Raw genomic sequence first — 22,384 nt, 5'->3', positions numbered from 1 at the left:
ACACATCAAAGTCAAGGAACTCCAATCTCCAACAAAAAATATAATAATTTCCAAATTATTTGTTTATTATTGATGTAGTATGAAAGATTGAGAGAGTCATTCCACAATAATGCGAAAGCAATTAAAATATGATCACCGCATAATTACGTTTACTTTTTCTATACAAATGTCTTTTCCAACCTAAACATAGTAAGTACACAATACTATATATATTTTTTTAAAAAAAAATCATATTAAAATCACTTCACTATACTATGTTGTCCTCTCTCTCCATCAAATCAAGAGAATCAGAACACGTTAAACGGCGCCGTTTGCCGACGCAACGTCGTCGTTTTGCCCGTCCTCTGGATTCCCGCGGCTCCAGGTGGCGTCACTGTTCGGATCAGCGCGAAGTTCAAGCCTTTGAAGAAGGGGTGTGTTTTCACATCGGCCGCCCCTCTCTTCGACCCGAGTCGCTTATCCGGATCCTTGTTCAGCAACCCGGATATCAGTTCCTGCGCGTGGAGCTCACCTGCGCTGCATGGGGCGTCGGGGCTGAAAGCCAGAGGCTTTCTCGTGATGTTACGCAGCGTAGCTTCGTTGGTTGCGCCTGCGAACGGGGTTCTTCCGTAGATCATCTCGTAGATGAAGACACCGAGGGCCCACCAGTCTACGGCGTTTCCGTGGGACCCGCCGGAAGCCACCTCCGGCGACACGTACTCGTGGGTTCCGACGAACGAACAAGACCGAGCCGCGACGGGCTCCGCCACGAAGAGCCGGTTGGCCGCCAGAGTTTGGATTTTCTTGGATCGGAAAAAACGGTTAGAAATGCAGGAGAATGGGGTCAGTAAACGAGGGCTGCGCGAGGTTTTGGGAGAAGATACCGGGTCAGGTGGAAACTCCGGTGACTCGACGGCGGGAACAGCGGCGGAGCAAAGGGAGAGATCGAAGTCGGTGAGCATAATATGGCCGTCGGATCTCACTAACACGTTTTCCGGCTTCAAATCTCTGTAGATTATCCCCAACATGTGGAGGTACTCTAGAGCTACCAAAACCTCAGCTGCATAAAACCTGCAGAAGAAAAAAGATCAAATTTTTTTTGATCCCTAATGTGGTAAATTCAGATTTCAGGTTTCAAACGGTGACTCAACAAGAAAAACACAGAACAGGAAAAGATTCATTAATGTCAATTTGCGGCCACATACAGATTCAATTATTTGTTATCTTTTACTCAAAATATTGAATTTTTAAATCCCTTTTTTCCTATCTTTAGCGTCATCACATGTTTAGGAAACGAACACAGGTCCTTTTTACGTAATCAAACAAAAACATATACAACAGAGTCTTTCTTATCCCTTAATTAAGATCAAGAAGAACCACACGAAATATGAGAAAATGAAGAATAAAAATTAAATCAATTACCTGGCTGAGCCGATGGAGAATCGTTTCTGCGGCTGCTTATGTCTGAGAGAATGTAAATCGCCGCCGCAGCAGTACTCCATCACAACGCAAGAAAAATGGGAAGCTTCGAATTCCGCGTAAAGAGTTGGCAGAAACGGGTGATCCAGTAACCTCAAGATTTTCCTCTCCGTCTCCGCTCTTTGCGTCTTCTTCTTCAAAGCCAGCATGTCATTATCCACCACTTTCATGGCGAAGAGCCGCCCCTCCTCCGCCGTTCCACGGAGGCTGCAGAGATAAACTCTACCGATATCCCCGCTCCCGATCTGCCTCACCAAGCTGAAGTCACGGAAGCTGAGGTTCGTCTTCAGTCGAATGGCTTGGAACGAAGAGTCCGACGAGCGGTGCGGCTTCAACGCCGCCTGATCCTCCGGCGAGCTCGTCGGAAGCTCGAACGACAGGCGGCTGAAGCTGGTGCAGTGGCTTACAGTGGTGTCACTGCTCGTCGAGCTCTTGCAGGAGCAAATCACACCTTGATCGCAATTATTCAACTCCTCGAAATTCCTTCGTGGGTACTCTTCGACTATCATCTTGCGGACTGCTTCAGCCTTCAGTGTATTACAATGGCGCCGAATTTAATTTTCAGACACAATCAAGTTTACGCCTTTTTTTGGGCAATCTTTTTTCTTGTCCAAGAATCGGATACGAAGAAGAAGAATGGCAAAATAGGAATTTTTTTGTTGACGAACGAGCAGTGTAGAAAAGACAACAGCTGGAATCGGCAAAGGCAAGAACCCTATAAAAGATTTGAAGAAAACAGAAAAAATGGAAAATTTCAAAAGTAGATTGGTTGAATATAAAGAGAGGTACGTAGAAAACTTCTTAATGAATTGAAATTGACATGAAATTAGGGTTTCTGTGTATGTATATATATATATATATATTCTGCTAAGCTCAAAGCTTTGTGTGTGTGTGTGTTAATGGCTTCGGAGAAAAGAGTGTTTGGAAAAATAGGTTGTTGGGGGCTATTTAAGCCATGCTGATTGCTGTACGGAATGATTTAATAAATTTAATGATTAAATTCGACTACAAGGGAATTTATTTACGTATGAGTTTCCAATTTATGTCAACTTAAAATAATAATATTGCTTTTCCCCGAAAAAAAAAAAGACAAGAAATGATTTTTTATTGATGATAGGATCGAGAGTAGGGTTCTACTAGACATATACAGTGATTTGGTTTATAACTACGATTAAAATAAATTTTTTTTTGGGAAATTTTTTTTTTGGATATAATTATAAATGCTTAAAAATTAATTTTTTTTCCATTTGTATGGTCGAATTAGAAATTTGTCTCCTAAAATTATTCTATAAGAAAATGTAATATGAGTTTTTGTGCGGAATATAATCGTACGCAGAATCTATTAATCTGTTTTGCTTTTTATTCACCTCATGTGTATTTGAGGCTTACGATTTTTACGTTTATTATTATATATATATATATAAAGATATTATCAAAATACAACGGGGTGAATGTAAAAAATCTTCTTTTTTTCTACATCAAAACTATATATCGTGAAATCGTTTCACGGCAGTTGTGTGTACAAATCTCCAACCTAATTCGATTTATTAAAAACATTATTTTTTACATAAAAATCATTCTTTTTCATTGCATGTATAGTCAATAGATTATGTCAACCCTTGTGACAAACATAGATCTGTGAGACACTTTTATAGAATTCGAGTCATTGAATACAAACTTGGGATACTAACTCGTTAGGGTAGCATCGACAAAACCTACAGTAGCACAACCAAAGTCGATCAGCTCCAACATCAACCCAAAATTTTATATAAGAAACGAATTTTTAGTCTATCACTTATAATATATCTTATCTCATATCAAAATCTCAAGACATAGATAAGATCTCAGTTCGAATCTCGTTGATAACAAACCCCTCTAATTTTAAAAAAAATTATTTTTAAAAAAAATAAAATAAAATAAATATTTTTAGTGTGCCACGAATAGAGCTGCAAATGAGTCGAGTCGAGTAGAATACTATTCGAGCTTGAATCGACTCGTATTTTGTCTACTCGAGCTCGATCGAGTAATTAATATCAAACTTGAACTTGACTCATGAATATTTTGAGCTACTCGAGCTCGAACTCAAAAAATAAAATTATATATAAATAAATATAGATAAATAAATAAATATATATCGATATTATATATATATATATATATATATATATATAATCGAGTAGCTATCCAACTACTCGAACACGTACATATAATATTCGCACTCGAGCTCGAGCTACTCAAACTCGATTCGAGTTCTATTAAATCAAGCTCGAATCAAAACTTGACCGAATCATTCTTAATTTGTTTACTAATAGCTTGACTCGATTACGTTTCTAGCCACGTCTTCGGGGATGATCTACCTGCAATTGCTGACGTATGCTCGGCACGTGTGGGGATAGACGGGCACCAATGTCTTGGCACGTGGCAAAGCGAAAACTGTGTGTTGCTTTTTAGTACTCATTGCTTGTTCAGACAAAGTGTACAGTTACAGTACGCGTGGTTTGGACTCGGACTCCGACTTTAATGCTTGATTGTAACCTCGAGGTGGCTAATGTCTGTTATGCCCTTGCCTTTGGGAGTCAGGGACTCTCAACGGGGTGTACTATTTGGTCATTTCATAATGTGTAGGAGAAAATAATATAGGTTGAAGTCTCGTGTACTCATGGCACATGGTTGGACCATTGACTCAAACACATGAATCATGATGATAGAGTAGTAAATTACTAAAATTTGTAGAATATTTACCCTCTTCAATATATATAGCCTTATTAATTAATGTTTATATATATATTATTTCACAAATTCACCATGTGTGTTTATGTTTAATTACTTAAAACAAATTTTAAAATATTTTATAAATATTTTGAAAAAAACTTTTTTTAAAATATTTTATTAGTAAATATTCAAACGGAATCTTACAGTGCAATTAGATTTATAAGAAAAGAGATTTGGAATTGAAATAGGATTTGTAGTTAAAATCATGTCATTGAAATTTCATTTTTGTGTTTGGTAAGAATTTAAAATATAATAGTGTGAATTAATAATATAAATTTTTAGATAAATGATATTTTGTAAAATTTATAAAGAATACTTGAAATCTATATGTAGCTTCTATAAATATAATTATTTTAAAAATTTATTGTTTTTAAAACTCAAATCCTATAAAATCTCACGAAATTCGATTAATTTCATAAAAATTTCATCTAATTAAATGAGATCTCATCAAATACCAATCTCATTTTGAAATCACATTTTATCAAACACTAAAATGATATTTGTTCCTCATGGCTTTTTGTTGCGTCCCACTTCTTTATTTATCGGGGCATACAAATCTCGTACGTATGTTATTAGCGTCAATAAGATTTTGAATTAAGACATTCAATCATGGAATCCGAGTAGATATCATGCATGGGCTGGATAATAGCTTTGTGGCGCGTAAATTAAATTTATTTATTAATAAAACTAAACAATCAATCAAACTAATAAAGGCATGTCCGACCCCGTCCCCAATATCACACTAAGTTAATTTTCTTTATCGATGACAAAACTAGGTATACGTCGTTATGATTAGGGCTGATATACCACACCAAAATATCGAATTTTTGATATATTGTACCGAAATTTTTTCGATATATAGATATTTTTTCGGTATAACAAATTTTTTTTTCGGTATCTATACGATATCAATATGGATTTTTTCCATACCAACATTTCAGAATTTCGCTATCGGTATCGATATGAATTTTTTTCATACCAATATTTTTAGTATGTTATACCGAAAAACCACCTCTAGTTATGATAAACGGGAAGATTCTTAGCACTTGACATCCCCAAGGATTATAATTCTAAGGTAGTGTTTGGGAGAGCTTTTGGAAAGCACTTCTCAGCTTTTCGTTAACAAAATGTTACAAAATTTCAGATTTTTGTTAACGAAAAAGCTGAAAAATACTTCTAAGAAGCTCTCCCAAACACTACCTAAGTATCCTCGAGTAGCTGGAAAACCACAGCCTCTTACCATCGATGTCACGACTTGCTACACGTTATAATAAATTGGAAGATCCTTAGCACTTGAACATCCCCGAGTATGTTAAAGATTGAACTTAAATCAAGCACAAAAGCTAGCTTAAAGAGAGTTGTCATTGTCTATATAAAAAACTCCTAGGAACTCTATCCAATCGTTGTGAGATATATTTCAACACATTCTTCGGTGAGGATGAACTCTGATACCATGTTAAATATTAAGAATCAGACCTAAATCACCCCAAAAACTAGCTTAATGGGGGATGATTATCCATGTCTACATAAAAAATTCTATTAAACCAGTGTGTGACATATTTCAACAGAGTATATTATAATTCTAAGTACCCTCGACCTCGAGCCGCTGAGAAACCGCAGCCCTTCACCATCTCTAAGCCTTAACGATGTCGTAAAACGGCATATCTGTTAAAGAAGAAGAAGAAGAGTAACAAAATAGAAGCCACTTGGGCTAGTAGAGAACAAAAGAAAGCGTGGCTTGCCATTAAGAATGGGAGCAAAAAGGGAATTCAACAGTTGGACTTGGAAAAAAAGGTCCATTCTCACGTTAGAAGAAGAGTTGGGGGGGTCCATATGCAATTAATCATACGTCCAAAGTGTTCCATTCTCTTTTTGGTGTCATTTTTAGCAGAAATTTGTGGCATTCAATTTATCACACACACACATATAGGCTTGAGAGTGATCATGATGCCAATTTATTGGACCCTCTGATGTTAATATTAGCAAATAAATGACCTGGAGAAAAGGCCTTCCAATAAAGCACATTAATTTCTAACTCAAAATTCCTGTCAAAGATACGGATCCTGATATATCGATGGAATATTAAATTCTATGTGATATGAAAATTACGAGGCGTCAGCTAGAGTTTCTTGGAAAATAGAAATGATTTTTTTTTTTTTAAGTCGGTGAGGCGAAATAATCTAGTGTATATGTATGAAATGGTCGAACTTGCTTTACCTAATGTCAAAATTGGTGAAATAGATGAGCACGAAGTCAAATGGTCACGAGTTCAACTGTTCGACCCTAGGTACATTTTACTCATACGCACACGAAGAGTAGTGGCTTCGGATCCTTGATCGATGACCAAAAAGAAGAAGAAAGAAATGACTGAATTTTTATTTATTTATTTTCATTTATATAAACGAGTGATACATAAATACTCCAGTAACAAGTCTCAATGAATGGGTCCACGCTGCGTACAGCCCATATTTAAGATTCTTGTTTGCTTGTTTGCAATGTCAAAGCCAACTTTTTTCTTCCGAAGTAAGAATAGCGCTTATTTACAATCATCACATGCATTTTATCCCTATAAAGACAAGAATATATCCATACATATTATTACAATAATAATACTATATCATAAGTGAATTATATATGGAATCTTGAACAATGCGGGATGGTACAAAGGCTTATCAATTCCGATTTATAGCTGTGGGACATTTTTTTAAGACAAAAAATGCCAAAAGAGGTGGCACTCCAAAGCCTAAAAAACAGAGCTTCAAAGTTTAAATTACTTCAAGGATAACATAGTAGAAATTGGAAAGGACCACCAAAAGATTTTGTCAGTGCTACTACAATTATTTTCACAAATAAGTTGCTTGCAATTACTTTTATATGCCCATTTGACCTAATGACATTCACATATTATAATCATATCTGATTTTTCACGTTGTCCGATACACAACGTTTTAACAAATTCTTCCACATTGGTTAAGACTTAACCAAATGCCATTTCACTCGAATGAAGAAAAATTCGATGAATTGACCATCTCTCGCTTGGCTCATGAGATGGAAAAGGGATTCTCCATTTCTAGTATTGGAATTTGTTAGTAAAAACAATAACAGCTTCTGCACAACTATTTGATGATTTAACATAATTTCTAATATAATCAACTAGGCTTAGAGAATGTCAAAGAATCTAGAAAACCTAAAAATAAACAAATTGATGAGCGTCACCGCATTAAGAAAGATTCTAATTTGATATGATAATCTTAGCAAGAAGATTTCGTGGGATCTGTTTCTCTGTTTATGCAGCTTTTGGCGTCTTCTGCTCTTCGACTAGATCAGTTCATAAAAGTATATCAAATAAAATAATATATTTTCATATTAAGGTAAAATAAAACCAATATAAGAACTTTGGTAATAAAATCTTGCATTTTTTAAAAAATTAAACAGCACTAAAATTTGCAGCTTTCCATTCCCAGTGGAGAGACCATACGAAGAATCCCATCTCAAATGTATACCATTATATTATAGTACACAAATTTTCAACCATGTTTTCATCTATTGGGTTGCCACTTGTGAAATGGAAATGATAAATTGATAGATTCGAATCATATAATTAAATTAAGCTCAAATTATTTTAGAATTCGAGCCAAACGATGAATGAGACAAATATGCGTAGAGTATTCTTCCCGACCCCATATGGTGTCTTAATTGTGATTTAAAACGAAGTCGTACTTGCGAAGATTCTTGAAATCCTCAGAAACACCCGAGTAGTCACAATGTACATTTCACCAATGTAACACGATGGTGACTGCTGTGGCTCTTTGCGTCGGTTTCCAATAATTTCAAAAGCAAATATGCAATGATCGGCAATCCTTCTCTTGAAGATTCTAGAAACGACACTAGCTCGCTTCATTAAGAGACTTCGCTGTGTTCTCTAAAAATACAACTATTTTGAGATACATAAATATAATAAAAAAAATTTCCTTCTATTTTACCATTGGTTTGAGACAAATATTAGGAAGAGATAAATGAGACAAGATTTTACCATATAATTTATGTTTTTTGCATGCACCTTCCTTTCATGATGTAATTTTTATGTTTTTCGCGTCCACCTCTCTTGCATGTTATAATTTTAAGCCTTGATAAGAGAGATGAGTGTCGGATGCATATAAAGTGTAAGGAGAATGATTTTGGGGTGAAAGATATTAATGAGATTTAGATATAAAATTTTAAAGAGGCTCCCTACTCGAATGTAGAAGTAGAGAGACATACATGCATTCCAACAAAAAACCTTGAACTTCGAAGAACTTGGCCATAACTTTACACCAACCTAGTACTGTACACACATACTACCAACGATAAACAGTTATATAAAGCGGCTAGATAAAATAGTTGAAGGATTCTGAAGAGAGTCACAGCGATACTTAGTGATGGAGAAGACAAAACCAACCTGAAATCGACCGAAGCTTCATTCCAAAACGACTAGAACCAACACCTGCTGGTCAAAACCTAAAAGAAGAAGTTGAACGAGTGGAACTGTCAGCATATAGAAAATGTTTGAGTCAGATACTTCAATAATAAGGACCTATCTAAGATCAACCAAGATCATTGGCTGCTATGCATAAAGTTAACCAACAAAGAAGAGAGAGAGTTGCTGAAAGGCAAATGATTTCTCACTGTCAACCTATTCCAACCTCAGATTAGTCGTCCCAGAAAAAAAACCCATATTCATGCTCATAGTCATTGTATTCGTCATTAAGGTATAAGTCATTGAAGGGGTCAGTGAAGTCATCATAATCCCCAACAGAGTAATCGCCAAACTCGGATGGAGAATAGTCCTCGTCATATTCGCAGTCATAGATCTCGGCCTCCCATTTATAATCAGAAGTAGAGTCACCAGGGCCTTTCAGTCCTTTTAGCCGCTGAAAACACCTGCTGCCTAGATCCCCTTTCAGATCAACACTGAAGCATTTCCGGAGGTCAAGTGATTCAAGTTGCGGACAACCATCAAGAATAGCTTCCACTCCCTCGTTCGTCATCTTATTTCCGATAAGGCAAAGGTGACGCAAAGCAGGCATGGATTTTGCAATAGCCATTGGAAACTCATTACCTTTCAAAAGTGGAAATATGTACCGATGATAAGTAAACGTAAATGACTTCAACATGGGGCAAGAAAGGCCTATGGCCTCTATGCCTTCCGCACTGATAAACCTCGTACAGAAGAGGTGCAATTCTTCCAGTTGTGGCAATTTTTTGGCAGCTTCACGCAAACCTATGCCTGATATGTCATCGCAGCATGCAAGACTAAGACATCTGAGCTGATTTGATCTAGATGAGAAAAATAATTCTTGGAAATTAGAACATGTAATAACTAAGAGAATTTTTTAAAAGTAAGAAACAACTGCATATTCTAGCCAGAGAATGCACAGGCAGTACACCACAGACTAATATCATCTGAAGCACACAACTTTCGAAGGAAATTTATAGAGCACAAGCAACTATGAACCAAGGAAAAGCCTATGCAGCATGGGTACTCCAAAAAAATTTTTTGGAGTATCGGGTACGGGTACGGCACGGGTACGACACGCGGATACGTGTGTCGGATACGGCAAATCCCGTGTCGTTGACCTTTTTCAAGTTTGACCAGTTGGGTACGGCAAGGGTACGGCTTCCGGGTACAGCTTCCGGGTACGGCAAGGGCTAAATTGCAAAAAATTAAAAGTTTTAAGGGTTCAATTGAAAAATTAGAAATGTATGAGGACTACTTAATAAATGTATTAATATGAATTGGGCTTAAAAGCCCTAAGTCATTGATTCTTGCTTCGGTTCGTCAGTTCTCCTCTCTCTGCCTCTCATCGTCTATCATCACCAACACCACTCCTTGGACTTGAAGTTTTCTGCTCGCCGCCGCTTGTCGCTCGACGCCGCAAGCAGCCCTGCAGATGCAGCCCAGCAGATTCTTTTTAATACTGAATTTATATATATATATATATTATATTTTTTTAATCATAGCCGTATCCTAGCCGTATCGTGTCTTATATTTTCAAAATTTCTCGTATTGCCGTACCCGTATCGTCTCCGATCCGATACTCGTACCCGTATCCATGCAACATAGGAAAAAGCACATCCACCTTGAACAAAGTGAACATATGGCCACCATCACTAAGAAATGACAGAGGCCAGTTCCATAATGATTTGCATAATTGAGACAGTTTACAAAATAACAACTACGAATAACCAGATAAAACAGACAATTTCAAGTAATCACAGAGGAAGTAGAAGCAAGAACGGGAAAGAATTAAAACTATTTATCAAATGATGAAAAATTGAGTCTTGCAAATTAAATTAGTCCATCATGTATAGATCCAACATAAATGTGCAAGACTATCAGGTGAACGAAAACTTTAACCAGTACACTGCCCTTCTGAACCACAATTACAGATCACGTCAATTGTGTACAAACGCCAACCAAATAATCCAAATCCAAGACTTTTAAGTTCATCACTTCATGGCATTCAATTGGACACTCACACAGCAAAACAAAAAATCAATTGGCTGCACTGCAATCCACTGTCCACATAAGCATTGGGAACCGAGTTGGAATCATTTTTATAGAGCTAACTCTTCCATAATATGTTACTGAAATCTATTCTTTTAAATTTGCTTAATCCGCACAGAACTGCATATACAAGGCACAGTCCAACACCATATAACACATTATAATAACTCGAATTGAAAAGGATGATCAACATACTGGCCATAGAGATGGAAGTGAAAGCAAACATCTTCTACAGATAACAAACAACCATGACTTGTATATCAGTGCAGCACCGACCCGTAGAGCCCAAACCATAGAACTTTCTAAAGATCCCCCAAAGCTTATTAGCTAGCCACTCCATATTTCACTACAGAGACAATGCACAATGCACACCGTTCACCCCGTGAAGCCCACCAATAAATGATGCATGCACCTTAACCACACCCGAGTTCACCGATAGTATCCCTTCCCAGATCGCCAATCAACGACTCTCAACAACTACGTTAATTTTAGGACATGTAACTATCATTAGCACCGCACAAAATAAGACGAACATCGCACCCGCATGACATTTAGCAGCGAAGATCAAGGAGCATTACTTCCGCAATTTACTACAAAATAACCACGACGTTTCAAAAATTAAAAATAAAACCACACCTTTCGGATATGTAGTGAAGCAATTCATCGGTACCGAAATATTCAAGATTGATGTCCAGCAACTGTCCTTGGCTACGATCCACCGCGTGGCGGCAAATGATTTCCAGTTCGTCGCACGAGTCGACGTCGACGTCGACGTCAGAAAATTTAATCACTCGCCACATGGCTGGATCACGACACAAACTCCGCCATGTGGTACACACCTTCTGCACACTCTCCAGTAACTCTACGCAGCTAAGCCTTTGTAGGATATTCGCAGCCACATCTGTAGGGAGTTCCGTCCACGGAGGCGCTGGTGACGAGGGAAGAGCCGCCGGAATCTTCTTCTTGCGCTGCGGCTTCTTCATCTTGAATTTCTTTTTCCCCATGGTGATTTTTTAGGGTTTCAACTTCCAATTCCACGACGAGAGGATTTCAAGGTTCTCGACTCGTTTCCTCGATTTCGCTCTCTTATTAATTGTTAATTAATAATATCCATCTTTAAATTTCAATAAATAAAATAAAAATTCCACCTTTCCATGAATCTTGAGTTACCCTTTTTTTTAGTTATGTAATGTAATTAGTTAAATTTGTGTATTGGTCTACTAAATTTTAAATTTTAATTATTTTGTTTCTATTTTAATTTAAGTATCCAATTTCAATCAGAAAGCGCTAACTAATCTATAAAATTTTATCATATAACAACAAATTTGGGGAATTTGTCATATCTTTTGCGTCCACCATTCCAGATTCCTGTTTTATGATTTTGTAATTTTTTAAAGGAAACTTTTATAATTTTGGTTTGATTTCACTAAATTTTAGATAACATTTCCCCATATTATTTCTCACCAAATTGAAAATCCTTAAATTTGATGTCATCTCATTGAATTTTAGTATTTAACGCTTTAAGAGTCAAATTTTAGTTAAAATTAGACACTATGATAAAATTAAAAGAAATACTAAAATAGCTAACATATCAAAATTAGACGACCAATATTCAAATTTGATTAATTACAGGACTAAAAGAAAAAAAAATGGAAAATTCATTGTTCTAAAAGGCAGCGTCTAGGACCGCTTAGGTGCTAGGTGGTTGACCACCTCCCCGATTTTTAGACGATTGAAACTTCTAAAACTTATTATATTAATTGATCGTCTTGGCCACCTCATAGCCTCCTAAAACGTCTCAAAATCCGCCTAGGCGGCCGTCTAGATTAATATATATATAAATTTTTTATTTTTATTTTTTAAAAAATATTATTTGACATATTTTCATATCAATTTGTAGCGGATGAAGACGAAAAATATGTCATTAATTCAAGATTAAATTCGTTAAAATATGGATTATTGAAAATATATTAAGATGAAAAATAATAATTAGATATTTAGACTAAAAAACACTACTTAAGCACATTAATTCGATAAAAAAAAATTACTGAAGAAAAATTTAAATGGATCGGACTAAAACAATAAAATATTTAGCCTAAAAAAACGCCCGCGAAGCGTCTAGGCGCTAGGCAGTAGGTGATCGTCCGTCTACCACCCACCTCCTTTTAAAACATTGGTAAAATCAGAGGGTCAATTTGATTGTTTTCCTAATAATAAGGTAACATGAAAGTTTTACATGATTTCCTCGATTTTCTTTTTTGTTTTTGGTAAATTTCAAGTTACTATAATATATGTTTAAATATAGATATTTATTTGTATATGTATAGTTCACTAAAAAAGAATAACCATGTTGCTTTTAGTAAAAAAAAAAAAAAAAAAAGATTAACCATGCGTTAAAATATGTTTTTTTACACATTGGTATGTATCTATTTTTATTTAAGGTGGTAACCAAGGAGTACACGGAGTACTTGTGAAAATAATAGAAATATAATTTTAAATAATAATAATAATAATACAAATAATAAAAATGAATTTAATAGATTGATTAGGACGGGGAAAATTACATTGGGAAGCTAAGCTCGACTAATTTGTTTCATTTTTGTTTTGGTCTATCAAGTGTTCAAACTTCAAACTTCAAACTTTGATTTCGATGAATAAAATTATATTTACGAATACTAAAATTGTTTTTTTGTTTTTGAAAAAACAATATTAAAAATTTGATAACTCAATATGCTAAAACCGAGAATTGTATGTCACAACTCACAAGGAAACAAATATAATTGATTCGAAAAGAAAAAAAAAAAAAAAAAAGCAAATATTTTTGACCCGACCCTTTTGAGATGAATAATAACCAAGTTAGTTATAACCCGACCCGTTATATGTTTATACTTTATCCTCTCTTTTTTCTTCTTTGGCACCAAGGCCAGCTCTATTCGCAGGACACTTTCCACGGGCATTTTAGTACGAGGAAATGGCTTCTGTTTCCTGGTTTTATCAAGGTATCCGTTCACTTTTTTTATCCCACTTTGTGTTCATTCTAAATGAGTTCACTTTATTTTATTTTCTTTGTTTTCAATTTTTTGTGTTTTTGTTCATTCCGTTTCAGATGGAGGATTGAGAAGTGTGATTTCAGTGGAGGGGGTTGTCACCAAGAAGTACTTCAACAACAATTTGAAGGTATGCTTTCTAATTTTCTTACTGTTCTTGAATATTTCTCGTTAGTTTATTGTGTTCTTCTGCTTGCTTGATACAAGCTGGTGAAAAAAGGTTTCTGGAACTCAAGAATCATGTTCTCTCTTCTTGATATGTTTTTATAGAAACTTTTTTCTGGAATTCAGGAATACCTTCCTCCTCTTTCTTCGTAAGTGAGTTTTTTTTTTCTCTTGGTGATTGATAAATATTTGATTTTGAATTTTATTTTTTGGACGATTTTCCTGAGTGATTGATTAGGAAGTAGTATTTTCTGTCGGATTCAATATTCTCTCTCGAACAGTGGTAATTGCTTTGGGAATCTATATTCTGGATTCCCTGAGTGACCCCCTTTCTAAAGAAGGATACTTTGTAAAACATATTTTACTGATTATATTACCTGATGCTTTTATGAATTGATTTATCAATGACCATGTTTGACTTTTCTATTCATACTTGCAATGTTTTTTGATATCGATCTTTGCCGAGGGACTGTAAAAGAACTGGACTCTTATGAGTATGGAGTGTTACCTATTAATATGCATGATTGTGTTGAGGTGATTCATTATTTCCACATTTTTTTAGCTCCTTCGAGAGCTTTTATCCTTAATGATCATCAGTTGGATTGTCCAGATACTATTATTTCCTTCTCCTGCATCAGCTTGGAAGTTTAGAGTCGGCACCAGAAGTCCGCTTAGTAAACCATTGTCACTTCCTTGTATAAAGTGTGAGAATACCGATAAGGAAGACTCTTTCAAGCAAGTATCAGTCGAACGTTTCCCTTATCACAGCTATATGGACTCCACATCTGGACAACTTGAGCCAGCTTCGGGTGCTCGTGCAAGTATTCCCAGGGAAGATTTTTGGCCAGAAGGCACATCCAGCCAAGTAAGGGCAGACAGGGCTCCTGAACCAAAAGGTGTCTCTACTGGGAAACCCTCCTTAGGAAAAAAACCTGGTAGTAGGCGGAAAAGGTACAAGTCTTCAGCAGCTGCTTCCAAGTCTTCAGAATTGAGTATGGTTCCAAATGATGCAGTCGAAACGGAGTCCTCGGAGGATTCACCTGATGAAGCTAAAGATCTCTTGTCTGAGTTTGTTGTTTATAAGACAGAACCTGAGGAAGAAGAGTTGACCGGATATGAACTGGACAAGAAAATTGGGAATCCACATCCCTTTATCGATCCAAAAGCTGAGAAACCTATGGAGGAGCCACTTTCAAATGAAGAACTGTGGTGGAACTGGAGAAAACCCGAAAAAGAACAGTGGTCTAGGTGGCAGAGGAGACGCCCAGACGTTGAGACGGTGAGTTCCAACATTCAGTTTGGATCAAGGAAAGATATGAATAATTGAAGAAATATGATCATAAGACAAACAAACAAACGACAAACCAAAAAACATGTAGCTAGCAGCAAAAAATAAAACATTTAGCTTGCTAGGACTCTAAGAATATCACATCAACATGATTTTACTAGCAATTACTCGGGTCACTGTTTTCTGATACTGGAGGCTGAGGTTCGTTAACATAACTTTTTATATGGTGGGAGCACAATGAGTGCCAATAGCTAATTAAGTAAAGTTTACTCTAGGATTAATGTTATTTTCTGGGACATGTCACCGACTGGCAAATTGTACACCTGATCTTGAGTCACCGACTTCCTTTTCTATCATTTTTATGTCAGGTATTTCTCAAAGCTATGGCAGAAACTGGACAAATAAAACTTTATGGAGACGAACCGACACTTACTGAGTGTTCTCTTTATAGAGCTAGACGACACATTTATAAAGAAGAGAGGTATTATTCCGCATATGAGATTTTTCAGCAGCATTGTTTATCATTTTAAATTGATGCATGAAACATTTTTAAGGATTTATTTATTTATTTAATATTTTTCAGGTTATTTAAAAAATATATGTTATTTTTATATACATATATGTATTGGCGTATATGTATAGTATTAAAAGAAAAAAAAAAAAGTTTTTTCGCATTTTATTAGTAGTAGGTGTTTCATATGTGATTGAAGAAACTCAGAAACCACCACGTTCACGAGTTATTCTACCTGTCGAAACTAATATCGAATTATACCTCTATTTCTTGATTCAATCTCTGAAATCTTGCAATTCTCAATCAACCATAATCCGTCAAAATTCTGCTCATTCAAACCTTGCTAGTTCAAGCTCTTAGTTGCTCCAACTCTTGGTTCAACTTCTTTCCCACTTGAACCCGTCGACTCGGAATCGATATCTTCAATTCAAATCTGAAATGAAGTTATACAATTCAATATCATCAACTCACAATCTCAATTCAATCTCATCAAGTCTTAAACAATCTCACAACTTGATCAAATGACCAGAATTCAAACCAGCGACGTAACGATTCAAAACCGGAAATTCTAAAGGCATAATCATCATCTTAACATTGATCTAAATCCAATATCAACATCAATATATCAGCCAAAATTCGAAAATAGCATCCCAAAAATTTCATAATTCTCTAAAATCTTGCAAAAATCATAAACTAGTTCAAACGATGATTTTTTCTCGGTCTGTCTTAAATATGCTATCGTCGTATATTCTAGAACACGTTTATACAATCAAATCTTAATTCTAACAACATCTTAAAATTAAAACTTGGTAAATCTTGGTAAAAATTACGTCAAAGTGTAGCACTCGAAGCCGTGATCGCAAATATACGATCGATTTAAAATTCTACCGGGCGGATTGACTTTAATCGGGATTTAAAGTGAGAAAAATTGGCTTTGGAAGAAAATTCTGAATTTTCTACCTCTTCTCACTTTTTCAGCTGAATAAAGATGATCCATACATGCCTAACTTATATATCAAGGACATGTGTAAGCCACTTGCTTGGAAAATTGCACTTTGGTCCTCGATTTTTCCTTATTTGAAATTCGGTCCTTCTTCAATTCTTTACTTCTAATTTAATCCTTTTTATATCCAAACTAAAAATTTAAATCTTAAATCCCATAAATATTCAATAAAAATATTCTAATATTTTAATTTAAGAATTTCGGAAATTAAATCTTAATATGCGTAAATCCTCAAATTAAATATTTTCGACTCGAAATTGAATCTCTAATTCCATAAATTCTGTAATAAATATTTTTCCAAATTTGGAATTTAAATATCAAATTCCGTAATTAATAACTTAATATTTTCAGGACTTTACAATTTCTCCCCTCTAAGGAATGATTTCGTCTTCGAAATTGCATTCAGTCTTACTACTGAATCTCGTAAAATGTAAAGCTGACTGAAGTAATACTTAATTCAATTCTGTGAGCTCTAGATATCTTCGTTTCTTATATCGTATCTTATTCCTCTTTCTGATCTCTTATTCAATCATGTCTATTCCATTATTATGTAATCACTGAGTTAACTTACATTTGAGCTGCTCTTTCTCTGGATCAAAATTTGTATCGTTTATTCTGATTAGCTTAAAGTTTTATCAATTTCTGTTTTATCTTAGAAGTCCACAAGAAAGAATCTAACTGATGTTCTTCATCTTATACACAAGGATCACGTCTCATCTATCAGATAAATATAAATAAAGTATTAATCGATAATCTAGATTGCTAACTCCATTTAGAATATTCACGAGGATCAATTACTGGATCATTTCTGGAATCTCTTCTGAATCAGATGATGCTCTGGAAAGAACTTTCTCGCTGAACACTCTGTTCAAGCTTCAAAATCTGTATCTGTCATTCATTTACTAACTCTGTTTATTCTGCTTTGTTCTTATTATGTACTGTCTTTTCTCAAATCATATCTGATATGATAGTTGATACCTCTGAAATGTCTCCACACGAAGGATTTCTGATTCTCTTATCATCTAAAAATCAAAACACTATCTCTATATCTATCAGATAGCTGTCAAAGGAATCACGATAATCAAGTAACAAAAGTCGGTCAACTAGTACCGAATCTAGTATTATAGTTCTGAGTATATCCTCGAAAATCTGGATAGTCACATCAGACAGTCCATAGATCGAAGGATGATATAATGAAATCACATACAACCAAACACTCAGAACATCTGACAATCAGTGCCACAATCTATCAAATAAATCTAAAGTCTTTGTCTTGACAATAGATTTCAATAATTCTTGTAATCTCATAATATCTCTAACTTCTTAACAGCTATCTATTCATATATGTATCACGTCTAATACAGTGTATTCTTGAATTTGTCAAAATCTATCTCAATTTAAATCGCAAATTCATGACGATCTGAGTAGTTTTTACCTAATATTTGATATTCAACATAACACTCCTGTTTTATCCATTTATTTTATCTCATGCTTTTGTAACTCTTAGTCATGAAAAGGTGAAGCTGTTTGGAATCAGTTCATTGACGTGTATGTCTCGACAAGCTCACTTGTTTTTTCTTATTTTAGAGGATCATATGGAACTATTCATGTCCATTAAGGATGAGAGTAGGTCTGATAAGGATTGTTGTGTAAATATTAAGATTGCAGTTCATATCATTCGAACATAAATTTCAATCATCCCCCCTTTGAACTTTTTGAAACCAATATTGTTTTATCTGTCCTCAATGTAACCTCTTATTTCGTCTTCCTTTTCTTCTTTTCTCACTATAATGGATTTCTATACGAAGAAAATTGCTCACTTGCCTCTATGGACTATGTGAAATGTTTTACCAATCAATTCTTGGTTTTTGGTCTTTCCATATTATAACCGAAACATTGATCAAATTTTGATTGTTGACAGTGCTTACTAGAGATATATTTTGTGTTTGTTCTTGGACAAAATATTGTTTTGACATGCTGTGTAACAATCTATGTTTCATAAATACGGGTACTGGTATCGGATCGGATACGATACAGGTACGGCGATACGAAAAATTTCGAAAATATCGGACACGATACGGCTAGGATTAAAAAATAAAAAATATATATATATATACATTCTCTAGTCCTTAATGCTCTCGCTCCCCATTTTTTTATTCTTTCTGCTTTATCATCGATCATCACCAACACCACTTATATCATATATATATATATATATATAGAGTTTTGCTATGCTGCCCACCAACTATGCCCAATTCTGTGCCCACCATGTACAAGTCAACTCACCTATTGCATGGGTCAACTCATGACTTGTACATGGTGGGCATGGAGATGGGCATGATTGGTGGACAGCATAAATTTTTATTAAGAAATCCTTATAAATTTATTATTTTTCAATTGAACCCCCAACCCTCAAAACTTTAAATTATTTGTGCCCAAGCCGTAAACAGACCGTATCCAACCGGTCAAACTTGAAAATGGTCAACGACACGGGTTTGACCGTATCCGACACGCGTATTTGCGTGTCGTACCCGTACCCGATACTCCAAAATTTTTTTTTTCTGCAGTACCCATGCTACATAGGTAACAATCTACCTTATTGTTTTTCTTGGACCTCACGTGGACTCCATGTCAACCTTCCAACTCTGGCAAGAAAAAATGGATGTATTCTAAAATAGGAACATATTGTATTGAATGGGACATGAAATGATTCAGGTTGAAAAATTATATTTCTGATTTTAGGTTACATCAAAAGGAACTTCTACACATATGGAGAAATTTGTTCTTGGCTCGGCTCTTCTGTGCTTTAATCCAACTAAATAGCTATATGGCTGCATGTTTGGATTTGTGAACCATGAAGTGATTTTGTAGGCTTCAGGAGGAACAAGAAAAATTGGAAAGAGTTGGTCCCATCGCATACTACTCAGAGTGGGTTGAAGGCTGGAAAAGAGACACTTCACGGGAAGCAGTTCAAAAGCATTTTGAAGAAACCGGCGAAGATGAAAATGAGCAGCTTGTTGAGATGTTCTCGCACCAAACTGACAGGGAATTCCGCATCATGATGGGCACTGATAACCGTATTCGTCGGGATCCGTTGGCAATGAGAATGAGAGAGGACCAAATAAAGCAAAGTATAAGCTCCTCATCAACCATTTATCCTTTCCCTGCTTTAATTCATTAATTTAGAATGTCGCACACATATCCTCGCATGCATGCCCATTGTGATTTGTTGAATTTTAATGAATTAGAAATATGGGATACAGTGGGTGGCTATATCCACCAAACAATACCCACAGTGCTAAAACTCTATTGATTTTGGTTTAAATTGCAATCATCTCATCGTTATATATGTGAACTGTATTGATATTAATATGCTATTAAATCTTTTCTATCAATCAAATTGCATCAAACATATATCCTGAACTTAATGTTATCAAACGTGATGCCATTATATGTTTTCTTAATTTTAGCGTTGTATTCCTTCTGTCTGACTTTTTCATTATTTTGGCAGTATGGGGTGGAGATCCTGTTTACCCAACCATAAATTATATTCAGGATCCAAATGCGGTGATTGATTTTAGAGGTCCAGATTTTCACGAGCCAACTCCAGACATGCTCGATTATCTGAAAGAGGTTTTGAGAATTGATTTCTTGTATATCTCTAGCCATTAATTTTTAGCAGCACATGATTTCGGTGTCCAGCTTTCACATTTTTTCCTCTTGTTTGGATTTAGATTCAAATGAACTATTTTGCACGTTTTTATCTCCAGTAAATTTGTTCCATTTCGCCTTATAACATTTCTAGTATCAGTTCTTGATTGCGCTGCACATTCCCCATTATTTATAGCAGCTGAGCAGTTGTGTTTCCTATTTACTCGGACTCACTTAAACAAAGGCTGACCCATGTCAAATATCAGGGTTTTTAAGTTCTTAAGCCATCCTTGGTATTAGTATAAAAAACAATTTACTAAGAGGTTGATTTCTTGGTATTCTGACTGCTTGACTTGAAAAATACTAATAAATATTGAATCCTGGAACTCAATGTATCCTGCTTTTGGTGACCGAGGTTAAATAGTGTGGCAAGGTATTTTTAAAGTATAATGTTGGTGTTTGCTGAAGTACACTGGATATGATGAATGCTTTTTTTATGCTACTTAAATAACAAAATTTTCATGGTTATTCCCTGCAAGAAATTATTGTTCGGCAGATACAGTTCAGAAGGTTTTTAATCACCCGTACAAAACTTCTTTCAGCATGGCAAAATAATAACTAGAGAGGAGTTGGAAAAAATCCTGGCAGGAGAGAAAACGGAACAAGTTGAGGTAACATATTGTTGTCATATTATCTACCCATGGTGTATTTAACAGTGTAGTTTCCTTTGAACTACAAGACCTGTATAGGAGCAGGTTTGAATCATTTTAATTTTGTTACCTACTCTGTTAGTTGTTCTATGTTCTATAGCAGATTACAGATATTGATGAAGCAATGGCACGAGCTGTTGATATAGGCGAAAATGATGTGAGCTATGAAATATTTTAGTTGTTTTTGGTTATTGTTTTGATTTGTTCCTTGAGACCATGGAAAGTTTGTAATACCTTTTCACGAGTTACATCGACAGGATGAAGGAGAAGAAGGTGAGGCTGAAGAAGTGGATGCTGGGGATGAGAAAATTACACGCAATTGGAGCATTTTAAAAAGTAATCCGGAGCTGCTGAAGTCAAAGGTAATTCAACTTCTATTCAAACTATAGGCCAAAAAAAACAAAAAAACAAAATGGTCTATGACAAAGACAGACCCTGAGAAAGGCGAATATGATCTACCATCCCCAATAAAAAATTTACAGTTGACATGTAACTTTCTTCAAATGCGAGTTTTGAACTTTGTGATGACCAATTAGTCTTTGGTTATCTTGGTATTTCCAAGTTTTAGTTGGTGTACTTCCTTCTTCTTTGCAGGGTAAACCTAAGAAGGACAGCATGTCTCTGGATGAAGCCATAGACGATTCAGAAAACTTAACAGACTTTCTTTTAGACTTTGAAGAAGAATAGTCCTGTCTTTCAATCATTTGCATCTCTATGCATCAGTTTATGTCCATCTGGAATTCTTCCATCGACCCGTGGCTCCGAAGGTTTGGTTGGCAATGGCTATGGCCTATGTTGCCCTTTCTGGTGTACAAATGGAGCAAATATGGACCTAAGGTGCCGGCAAAAGTGGTCGATTTTCGTTTTCTCATAGGACGCGTTTCTCAGCCAGGTTTGATCAACAGAATGTGTCGTTCAAGTCGGAAGGGTTTGTTTCAAAAATGCATGAAGAGCCTTCTTTTGTTAAGTTAAACTAATTATTTGAATCAGTTAACATCATTCCATTGTTTATTTAAATCGATTTTTCTTTAGTTATTCGATCGAAAAATGTGAAAAGCGTGACCGAATAGGTTGAGTTCTTGTTTGCACAAGGGCATGACCTAATACTAGATTTGAGAGTCCCAAGTTGATTTAGTCGTGCGGATTTGCAAAAGTAGTGGACCACGAATGATCATAATGAAAATTGAACATTTAGATCTAACACGAGAATATTATCTTTATGCTAATATCTT

The 22,384-nt window shown here is 35.4% G+C and overlaps 3 protein-coding genes across 16 annotated transcripts; 1 reads left to right on the top strand and 2 right to left on the bottom strand.

Annotated features, from left to right (window-relative positions):
- Positions 1 to 56: 56 nt before the first annotated feature.
- LOC140887205 (protein kinase PINOID-like) lies at positions 57 to 2,381 on the bottom strand. The gene is made up of 2 exons (XM_073294298.1): positions 1,402 to 2,381; positions 57 to 1,050 (listed from the first exon to the last, which is right to left on the bottom strand). Exons 1-2 carry the CDS (start codon positions 1,965 to 1,967, stop codon positions 288 to 290), a joined length of 1,329 nt encoding a protein of 442 aa, XP_073150399.1. The 5' UTR covers positions 1,968 to 2,381; the 3' UTR covers positions 57 to 287.
- Positions 2,382 to 7,645: 5,264 nt separating this feature from the next.
- On the bottom strand, positions 7,646 to 11,879 carry LOC140887198 (F-box protein SKIP19-like). 11 transcript variants are annotated; one of them, XR_012151761.1, is made up of 4 exons: positions 11,414 to 11,879; positions 8,903 to 9,546; positions 8,669 to 8,727; positions 7,647 to 8,152 (listed from the first exon to the last, which is right to left on the bottom strand). XR_012151761.1 is itself a non-coding variant. In XM_073294291.1 (3 exons), exons 1-2 carry the CDS (start codon positions 11,779 to 11,781, stop codon positions 8,919 to 8,921), a joined length of 996 nt encoding a protein of 331 aa, XP_073150392.1. In that variant the 5' UTR covers positions 11,782 to 11,879; the 3' UTR covers positions 8,415 to 8,727; positions 8,903 to 8,918. The 11 variants fall into 11 exon arrangements, 4 of the variants coding, with proteins under 4 accessions (XP_073150392.1, XP_073150391.1, XP_073150389.1 ...); XR_012151759.1 differs by having other exon boundaries at positions 8,913 to 9,546; XR_012151762.1 differs by having other exon boundaries at positions 7,647 to 8,105; positions 8,913 to 9,546.
- Positions 11,880 to 13,690: 1,811 nt separating this feature from the next.
- Positions 13,691 to 22,183, top strand: LOC140888378 (protein PLASTID TRANSCRIPTIONALLY ACTIVE 12, chloroplastic). 4 transcript variants are annotated; one of them, XM_073296060.1, is made up of 10 exons: positions 13,691 to 13,776; positions 13,884 to 13,954; positions 14,600 to 15,268; positions 15,646 to 15,758; positions 19,663 to 19,922; positions 20,303 to 20,424; positions 21,045 to 21,113; positions 21,256 to 21,309; positions 21,410 to 21,514; positions 21,747 to 22,183. In XM_073296060.1, the coding sequence occupies exons 1-10, from the start codon at positions 13,749 to 13,751 to the stop codon at positions 21,837 to 21,839; spliced, it is 1,584 nt and encodes a 527-aa protein (XP_073152161.1). In that variant the 5' UTR covers positions 13,691 to 13,748; the 3' UTR covers positions 21,840 to 22,183. The 4 variants fall into 4 exon arrangements, 2 of the variants coding, with proteins under 2 accessions (XP_073152161.1, XP_073152160.1); XM_073296059.1 differs by having other exon boundaries at positions 21,253 to 21,309; XR_012152090.1 differs by lacking the exon at positions 21,747 to 22,183 and having other exon boundaries at positions 20,303 to 20,444; positions 20,982 to 21,113; positions 21,410 to 21,493.
- Positions 22,184 to 22,384: the final 201 nt, after the last annotated feature.

The sequence above is a fragment of the Henckelia pumila genome, chromosome 3 (genome assembly GCF_033568475.1).
Source record: "Henckelia pumila isolate YLH828 chromosome 3, ASM3356847v2, whole genome shotgun sequence".
In the NCBI taxonomy this organism is placed as follows: Eukaryota; Viridiplantae; Streptophyta; class Magnoliopsida; order Lamiales; family Gesneriaceae; genus Henckelia; species Henckelia pumila.
The sequence above is the reverse complement of the archived record's forward strand: the minus strand, read 5'-3'. Positions and strand labels throughout refer to the sequence as shown.